Consider the following 9,553-nt stretch of genomic DNA (forward strand, 5'->3'; position numbering starts at 1 on the left):
ACAGAAGAGACTCATCCCACTTACCTGAGACTCCTTCCAGGGAAGGGAGTGGAGGTGGAGGGAGCCTGGATGGCTTAGCTTAAGTTGGTGCCTAGCTTTCATTATTAAATAGCTATGTGGTTGAATTCCAATTTTCCTTGTATTCTTGGAGATGAGCAGTAGTAGTTCAGGCTTAGCATCATCCCCAGCTCTGGGGTAGCATGTAGGTCACTTTGGCTTGGAGACCATAGCTCATCCTCCATAAAGGGCTAATTTTCTTTCTTCCTTCCTTTTGCCCATACCTGTTTAATGTGAGTACTGTGCACTATGATCTATCAACAACAAGAAAAGGTGGCAGGGAAACAGCAATAAAAAGTATTAGAATGGGTCTATCTTGATTCTGTTAGCATTACATTAACTGAGTTCTTCCTAAAGTCCTGCTAACCACTTAATGAATGCAGTGTTGTCTATAGAAATCATGTTGTAAATGCTTTCTGGTCAAAACTGCTGAAATACATTTGAGAATCAAGGGACAATCACAGGCTCTTGGTCTCTCAGGTAACCTTTCTCTGTTCTTCCCCAGGACCTGCTAACGCGACACAAATTGTTGGTGGCAGAATTTCTGGAACAAAATTATGATGTAGTAAGTATCAGTGCTGAAAGGCTTTTAAGAAAAATCTATTTATGCTTGGCTGCAAAAAAAAAAAAATAAAATGCACAGGGGGTTTCTGCTCTGCATAAACTCCTCACATAGAGCTGCAAAAACCAAACACTGCTTTGTGCTGGAGCAGGATCCACACCTGGCATGTGAAATGCAGATACCCCCTCTGCACACAGCTGGGGACACAGCCAAGGTCTCAGGAGAACTCAGAGGTTAAGAGCAAGTTTTATTCCTTGTCGTGTGCATCAGATCTCCTCAAGTGTGAATGGAACTGAAACTTGCAAACAGATCATGGGGGAAAAATTGTGCATGGTTTTAACCAGTTTTGTGATACCCCAGCACCAACAGGGCCATAGTGGTGTTATTTACTCTTCTTTGGGACAGAAGAGAAGAGTTACTGAAACAAGTTTTAGCATTACTGGAAATTACATGTGCTTAAATGAGGGACTGAGGTCTGAGTATTCCTATTATCTTCCTAAGGCAATTAGTCCCTTGGTTAGCTGCTATTTTTCACTTTGATTTTTTGGCTCCCTTTTGGACCAAATGTGGGTCAGAAAAATTCCATTGGATTCCACTAAAATTGGATTGATACAGATCACGGAATTAGACTGTGGGTCATGTTTTTGTGTTACCTGAGGTATTCTTTATTTCACTGCCAAAATGAAAAGACAAATTTCTTTCATTCTGGTTACCATGAAGGTTAAATAAAGAGCAGGCTTATTATCGCTGAGTCACTAATGCAGCTTAGCTGGAGCAAAAGAAGTGTCTCTGCTAATCTTTTCTCTTAATACTGGAGCACTGCCCTGGAACAGTCCCCATCCTACATTTATTTGACATTTTACATTTTTAAGTATCAATTGCCTACGTGAGTTGGTTTTTGATTTTGGGGGGTTTTTTTTGTGACTATTGGACAGCAATGTTGATTTTTTTTCCTGCTTGTTTGGTAGGTAGTCTGAACATATTGCAGCCTCATCTCTCAGATTTCCTGACCACGAGATGCCCTTGATCCATCCCTGCAAAATCCAGCACACACTTTGCTCCTAGTGACCCTTGCTGGGCACAGAGCTGTAACAAGTGACAGTGCTGAAGGCAGGCGAGGTGGCACCTCACAAAAGGAGCATCTGGGAATCCCCATCACCATTTTGGGGTGTTGCTTTGAATCACTCAGCCAGGCTTGACCACAACATGAGTGAGTGGGTGTTATGTGCTGGACCCACATGTCCTGGCAGCAGTCACCCTTCTGGAAGAGAAGGCTGTCCAGGCACTGGCTTACTTCTGTCCCAGTTGGCTCACACCAGCCCCCTGTTCCATCCAGTCCATGTGTGGTATTCCCCTCTGCAGTACTTGGAAGAGGAGTGTTCCTGGGCAGTCAATTCACTGTGTGATAACCAGCCAAGAGAAAAGGCCACAAGAGCTGAGCCTGGCATTGCAGTGAAGTGTTAGAGGGTGGCACTGCTGCAGCAGTGAGAAGGACCAAGAGAAGGAAGGATGGACATTAATCTGATGCATTTGTGTTTTCTTGTTACTCTAGATCTTTGAGGACTATGAAAAACTCCTTCATTCTGAGAATTATGTAACAAAGAGACAATCTTTGAAGGTAAAGTCTCTCAGCACTTTCCTCCTAAATTTGTACTCTGTGTTATGCAAAATATCAAGGTGCATGTATGGCAATGGAGCAGCCATTTTTCTATCAACAGAAGAACTAAGGGCTTGTGGTGCTCTTCCTGAAAAGCACAGGAGCTCGCTGTGCCTTTTCTTTCCTGGACCTCTGGGAAAGCACTGGGCCATTTCTATGGAACAAGTGCTGTCACTCCTCTGAGCTCAGATCTGTGTTTTGGATCAGAACATGGTTACAGTGAGCTTGGCAGTCTCTGCCTGGGGCACCAAGACATGGCCTGCACATGGAAGCAGAGGGGAGAGTGAATGTAACATGGCAATTAAATCAAGGTGTCTTTATCTACATTTGCTTTTGTCCCAGCTACTCACACCAGCCCCTATTACACCCAGCCCATTTGCAGGATCTCCATCTGTAGTATTTAGAAGATGAGCATTATTTTTCTAATTTTGCTTACAGCTTCTGGGTGAACTGATTCTGGACCGACACAACTTCGCCATCATGACAAAATACATCAGCAAACCAGAAAACCTGAAGCTGATGATGAACTTGCTGCGAGATAAAAGCCCCAACATTCAGTTTGAAGCATTCCATGTGTTCAAGGTGAGCCAGTATGAGTTGTAGAGGCGGCAGACTTTCTCTTCTCCTCATAAAAATGTCTTTCAAGGTGGACCAGAAGAAGTCCAGAAAATTAAGGCAAAGGTTGAGATTTACAGTCACTTGCAGTATTTGAGAGTGTCTCAGTTGAAAAGGGCTTTCAGGTAAGACCTAAAGCAGCATCATTTTGGTTTGAGCTGGGGGTAGTTAGTCAAGTAGCCATGAGCTACAGGTAACAAAATACACAAATTCTAGGTAGAGTCCAGGGGATCTTCTCCCCACTCCTGGATCATTTTACCATGTGATTCTGGGTAAAGTTAAAAAAAGGTCTTAAAACTCTGCCTTGGATTAAGAGTAGGTGGTGCTGGTCATCAGTGCAAGCACAATATGCTTTTAAAGGTATTAAAAAGGTTTGGTAAATCTGAGCTTGAAATGAGTTTTGTCCTCCCATCATTTTGCAGTGACATTAATGCAGAGCTAGAAAATTACCAGACCCAACCAGTGCCCCTTTTTTCATGATGGTCAATGTTAATAAGTTAGAAGTTTAAAATTTTCCTATCAAAAGAGTTCTCTGCTCTGGAACAGAGGGTAAGTCAGACTGTTATGCAAAACTAGCTCTAATTTGGAATGAACATGTTAATTTCAAACTATAAATAGAGTTGTTAATGATTATCAGAAGAGGAATTTTGGGCCTCTAAGGATATCCCTTCCCTAAGTTGGCTAAGAAAGATACCAGATAACACTAAATGACTGTGGAAAGAGGTGACAACACCCTCCACAAATTCAGGGTGACTTGTTAAATTTTGTACTTTTGCCATTGGGAAAAAAGCTTTCAGATCTTCAGTGTGGAGACTTAGAGAATGTGCAGCTTCTCCAAAAACCTTTAATTTTGTAGAAAAAAAAAAAAAGGAGTATTAAAAGAAAATTCCTTTCATGAAATAAGCAGCTTGGTAAGCTGTTCTCTTGCTGACTTCCTCCAGTCAACTGAACCACTGTGAGTAACTTGTACTCCTCCTCCTTATCAGGAGGTGTGTGGCTCCAAGATAAGCAAGCAGTCTGGCTCCAGCCTTTGAGATGCCAGTGAAGAGAAGGTATCAGAGGATTTGGGTTTCTTAGCCTCTCTGTGAATAAATACAAGATTTTTATTTATGAAAGACATGAGTTGCTGTTCCTGAATTCCTGAATTAATGATAGGCATGGACCAGGCCTTGGGAATGGCTGATTTCACTTATTTCAGGAGACATTTAAAAAGACTTGGAATAATGTAAAAGGATCCCAGTGTGCAACCATGTCACGCATTGCTGTTCCTCCCATTCTGCCTTCCCATTTCTCCCTTCCAGTATGTTGCATCCCATTTCCAGTTAGAGTGGGGATATTGCTGGCTCATCCTTGCTTGACCACTTGCAGTTGCTGCCGTGTGGACATAATTCTTGGACCTTGGAGTGCCAGCAGAACAAACCATGAGCAACAGTGGTGCTGTGTCTCTTCAGTTTGAAGGGCCAAACTCTGTCCTCAGACACCTCCGTGGGTCTTTTCCAGTGGTGCCAGTCGGCAGCACTTCAGCAGGGCCAAGGCATTCCCATGGCATTCCTCTCTCTGCCTCACATGCGCAGGGCTCGTGGTGGGGGAGCTGCAGACTCAGAGCAGAGCCTGAGCAGCTGGAAATTGCTCGTTCACAATCTCCAGCAGCACACTATAGAGTAACTGTGAGGAGGATCCCTTTTAGGATCCTCCTCACTGAGGATCTGAGTTCCCTGGGTGTAGCAGCATCCACCTCCTCCCCAAGGGGAAGGGTCTTTATAGAGTTTGTTACAGGAAATTGCATTGTGAATTAGCTTTGTAGAGAGGGTCAGAGAAGCTCTTTTCCCTCTGATTTCACTTCTTAAACTGAGTTCTAAATTATTGAGAATTAAAGAATTAGAATTTTAAATTCTACTGAAATCCTTACGTATTTAAAGCCTGGCTTTGTCTTTAAGTTTGTTTGTGCCCAGTTCTGCAGTGTTCCTGCCTCCTGTTTCTGGGTTTGAGTCCCTCAGCCCACTTCTCTTTTCAGTAATATTCCATGTTAATGTAACTGGGAAAGGAATCTTGTCCTCAGCTTCTAATCTCATAAATTTTGAACTGTGCCTGCATTTTTAAATTATGCTTGCAAAATACCTATGCAGTCCTGGCTGAAATTACAGAAGACTAACCACAGTGATTTGGAATCAAAGGTCTGCTGAGAAGTGGATACTTGCTGCTCTGTCTGAGCTGCCAAAAGGTTTGGGTTTAAATTACCTGATTTAGATATTTCACCAGGTAGACACAGCTGAAATGAAAAAGTGTTTGTTTTGTAAGCATCCAGATTCCGACGCTCCCGTGCCCCAGCTGACCCAAAAAAAGGCTTATGACTCTCACTGCCTGAGGCAATTTCTAATAATTGGAGATTTGAAACTGTAAGGTAGAGATGAAAGTGATGAGCACTTCTAGTGCAAACTTATTTTGGAGGAACATTTTGTGATTGAAAATGTCAATACCCCCAAGCTCGGAGAATATTTAATTCACCCGACTTACTGTGAGTGGGAAAATGAAGACAGAGTGCCCTCTTGCAGTGCCTTTTGCCATTCTCCTTTTAGGAGATGGTTGATCTTCCTCCTAACTCCAGCCCCTTCTCTTCCTTTGCCTGAAAAAAAAATGGACCTTCTGCCTTGCAGCACCATCCTAAAGGTCTGCAGCTGCTTTGTAAGACTGGATGTCCCAGGCAATGTATGCATAAGGCTTACCCAGTATTTAAGCATGAGGAAAAGCTAACAGACCTCATCCCTTCCCTCCTCTTTCATAAATAATCCGAGGGGATCACTTGGAGATGTGGGCTTTGAGAGTCACTGGCTCTTCTCTGCAGTGATTTCAGTGGAGAGTCTCAAGTGCACGCACTTTGGGGATCAAATACTGGCAGGGGCTCTCCAGCTCCTCTGGTGGGTTTGTGATGTGTTCCATTAGAGGAGCCTCCTTTGAGATTGCCTGTCTGTAGGGCAGGCTGTATCTTTCAGACCTATGTAAACGTGGTGCAGGGATTCCTCTGACCTCACATATTCAAAAACAAAGGATAGGAACAGCTCTCCTGGATTTCACAAGAGCAATTTGCTGATTTTTAGGAAAACACCCTGTAGCAGTAAACTGGGATTATGTGACTTTCTTGCTCTTAAGGGGACATTTAGCAAGATATATTTTACTGTTTAAATCTAAAAATAGAATGGGTACACTGTGTTTTGTGACCTCAGTTTCATTTTTCCATTCTCTTTCATGCACATTATGAGCTACCTCCTGCAGCTTGCTCTGCAAACAGCCTCACATAATTTGACCATACCGACAGTTTGCTCTCGGTACGAAGCTGAGGCCATGTTTGTGTGGATGTGTCCTCTCTGTTTCTCAGCTGGATAATCTAAAGGACAAGGATTATTGTGTGAAGCATTGTGCTATAAGCAGCATGAGCTGTGTGTGTTCTGTGTGTGCAGTGTCCTGACAGTGACATTGTGCATTGACCCCAGAGCAAGTCCTAAAATACTCTGTCCAGGGCATCCTGTAATTGCTCTTGCTCTGCTCTTGCCCCAGAAGGTTGTAATGCCTGGTTATTAATTGTAAGGAAATAAGGCCAAATTCTCTAATCAAGTAATTTTGATATTTGTTTGAAGAAATACATTAAGACTTTTAATGGAGAAGGTAACAACTATTGCACTTTGGATAACTTTAGAAAATTTAGAGTTGATTTTCATTCCAGGTCTTTTGCAAATGCTCATGAAATGGAGCTTTCTCTGTTTTGAGACAGCTATATTTATAGTTGGAATTTTTATATGGGTACTGTCTTTATTTGGGTTCTCTGTCTCTCTCGTCTATCTGAATTTAGTGCTCTAGAGCATATATCTTTTCAGAATAAAACCACAGGTGAAACCAAGTTCTCTGTGGTTTCATCCAACTTCATTTTAGTTGAAATGTTCCAGACAGCATTAATAATATTTCTGGTTTTAGGGATTGATCTCCTCCTCTATGCCCATACAGAGTTCTGAATGAGGGGAACCCTTTCTAACATAAAGTCTCATGGTGATCCTGCTCCTGGGCTCTGTGAAACTGGTCAGTTGATACTGGCAGAATTCATTTTGTTTGCTTAGCCAAAGTACTGAATAACATTTCAGGAATTTTCTGGTCCTTGAACATTCTCTCTTTATGAGTCCCTGTTGACACTGAGCAAGACTGGCAGTTGAGATGATCTTTGAATGTTCACTTTGCCAGCTTTGCAAGGGGAAGATTGTAATCTATAAATAGTTGAGCAGGAAGATAAACAGGATGTGATGGCTTCTATGAAACTAAGTTCTTTATTATTTGCTATGATAATACCACTGGTAGGTCCAATATGAAATGCTATTTACTAGGTTTACCACCAACCTTCCAGTTCTGTTTGCAGAGCAGAGAGCTTTTACAGCAAGAATTACTTAGATTTCTTCATTTTGAGAGCCACCCTTCGGATAAATATTTGGGATGCCTAATATTCATTGAAGGAAGGTGTTCAGCACTTCAAGGTCAGGCCTTCTTTGATGGCTTCCATTTGCATTGTCATCAGATGATTTCTGAACATGTGGGTCTTGCCAGTGTATCTGATGGCTTCTTGTCCTCATCACCAAGGGTGAACTGAACTCCAAAATAAAAAATTCTTATGAAGGTTTGTAAATCCCTGCCTCTAGGCTTACATCCTGCTTTTCCCCATGGCAGCTCATCCAGATGACTGGGGGCTTATCATAGTCCAAACCCTGGAAGTATCAGCTTCCATCAGCATGATCACCTGCTGTAGGTCAGCACAGAGGGAGCTGCATCCTGGGGCTGCTCCAGCTGAGAGCATGAAGTGCTGCAGCCTCATCCAGAGCCACATGTCCACACTCAGGAGATCTCGAGATTCGTGTAGATAACGCACAGAGTGGAAAGCTGTAAAACATGCTCATATTTACATCCCCAAACTCTTCTTCTCCCAGTCTGAGGGGGACCAATGCATCAATAGCAGTGTATCAAAGTTATTTGCAAAGGAGGAGATGCTGCTTTCACGTGCTGCAGCTGTTGAGAGTGCCTCAGGTGTAGTGAGAGCTGTGAACTGGCCATCCCACCCACAGGCAGGTGTGTCCCTGGTAGGGGGCTGCCCTGCGAGTACTTTGGGCATCCTGCAGGAAAGGGGCTGCTCAAAAGGGATCCTTGGGGGCTGTTAGTGCTGCACTTGAGAGGTTTTGGGTGGCAAGTGGGAATAAAAAGGAATCATTTAAGATGATAGCTCAGGGTAATTAGAGAAGGGCAAGGTGGAGGCCTTTGTGAATAACTGTAGATAGTGTATTGTCACTGGGACCATGGCCTAGACACCAGATCAAGGAAAACTGTGTAATACCCTTGGGAAGTGTTCACCCAGCATGGCAGAGGTTGCAGCTCTTCCTGCACAGCAGAGGGCAAAGTACCTTGCAGCAGGGACTTCTAGGAGAAGCCTGAGGAGGAGAGATCCAAAGGAGACAAAATCATAGACACAGATTAAGACTATTCTAGCGCCAGGATGCCAGGGTTCAAGAGCAGATACTTTGTCTCACCTTTGTGAAAATAAAAAGTACTTCTAGCTTCCTGCTTGGGCAGAAGTGCTCAGTGGGGTACTGGTGGTGTGTGTTGAGCCCCACTCCTTCCACCTGTTCCCTTAATGTGGCACTTTCCCCACCACTTGCATAACATCCTCTGATTTTGGAGCATGAAGCCTAATGGTGGGTACAGTCTGAGCACTGCCCCAGCCTGAGCCCTGCCCTAACCTTTACCAGGTGTTGTCTTAGGGACAAGAGGCTGTAGCACAGCTCCCCAGGACAGAGTGTGTGTGATTCTCATCAGGTAGCACAGCTCCTCCCGGAGCAGCTGGACATGGCCCAGGTTTTCCTGTGGGCACAATCTCAGGGGAGACAAAAGGACCTGCAGAAGAGCCCCAGACCAGGAGCCAGCGGTGGTGCTGCCTGTGCTCAGCAGGACAACATGCCATTCTGTACTGTCAGCAGATGTTTGTTTTCATTCTGCTTGGGACAGGCTTGGAGGGAAACTGGACGCTTTCCAGCTCTGTCCATCCTTAATTTCTTCTCATGGGGTAGAGAATAACTGGAGTTATTTCTGTCATTGCACAAGAGCTCGGGCGGTGTTTGTTGCCCAGCCATGGTAACCTCGGTGCGAGCCAGATGTGGGAGCTGCTCATGGGGCGGCCGGGGTGCACTGCACGTGCGCTCCCACCGTGAGCCCCGCGCCCCATCTGCCACTCCTGAACGACATCCAGGAAACAGATCCTCATCTCTGTGGCATCCCCAGATCCCTGAAAGAGCCTTTCACCGCTGGCCTTTGCAGCCAGCCTTAGATTTGCACTTAACCCAGAGCAAATGTTAAAGGAACAGCGCTGTGGCACGAGGGGTCATGTTCAGAGCTGGAAAACCGCAGCTTTAGTGATTACAGGAGGGAAAATCAGAGCATTGAAGAAGGCCAGAAAGCCCAGGGTGCTGGGCTGGCTGTGCCAGGTGAGTATCTGTGTCTCACCTCACCTTCCTGCATTGCACCCTCCTCTGGTCAGCAAGGGCTGCAAAGGTGCTGGGCACACCACAGTCCTCCTGCTCCTGCTGCAGTAAGTTCCCATGCTCCCATGAATGGATTAGGCAGAGGGAAGTGAGGCCTCT

General features: G+C 44.5%; 1 protein-coding gene across 8 annotated transcripts in view; it reads left to right on the plus strand.

Annotated features, from left to right (window-relative positions):
- CAB39L (calcium binding protein 39 like) overlaps positions 1-9,553 on the plus strand; it is a 61,004-nt gene that overhangs the window by 49,122 nt on the left and 2,329 nt on the right. For all 8 annotated transcript variants that reach the window (XM_030234421.2, XM_050974014.1, XM_050974007.1 and 5 more), the window contains 3 exons: positions 563-622; positions 2,172-2,237; positions 2,715-2,858. In XM_030234421.2, the coding sequence (XP_030090281.1) occupies positions 563-622; positions 2,172-2,237; positions 2,715-2,858 (270 nt within the window). The remainder of the gene's footprint in view (positions 1-562; positions 623-2,171; positions 2,238-2,714; positions 2,859-9,553) is intronic.

Source organism: Serinus canaria, chromosome 1 (assembly GCF_022539315.1).
Source record: "Serinus canaria isolate serCan28SL12 chromosome 1, serCan2020, whole genome shotgun sequence".
Classification (NCBI taxonomy): domain Eukaryota; kingdom Metazoa; phylum Chordata; class Aves; order Passeriformes; family Fringillidae; genus Serinus; species Serinus canaria.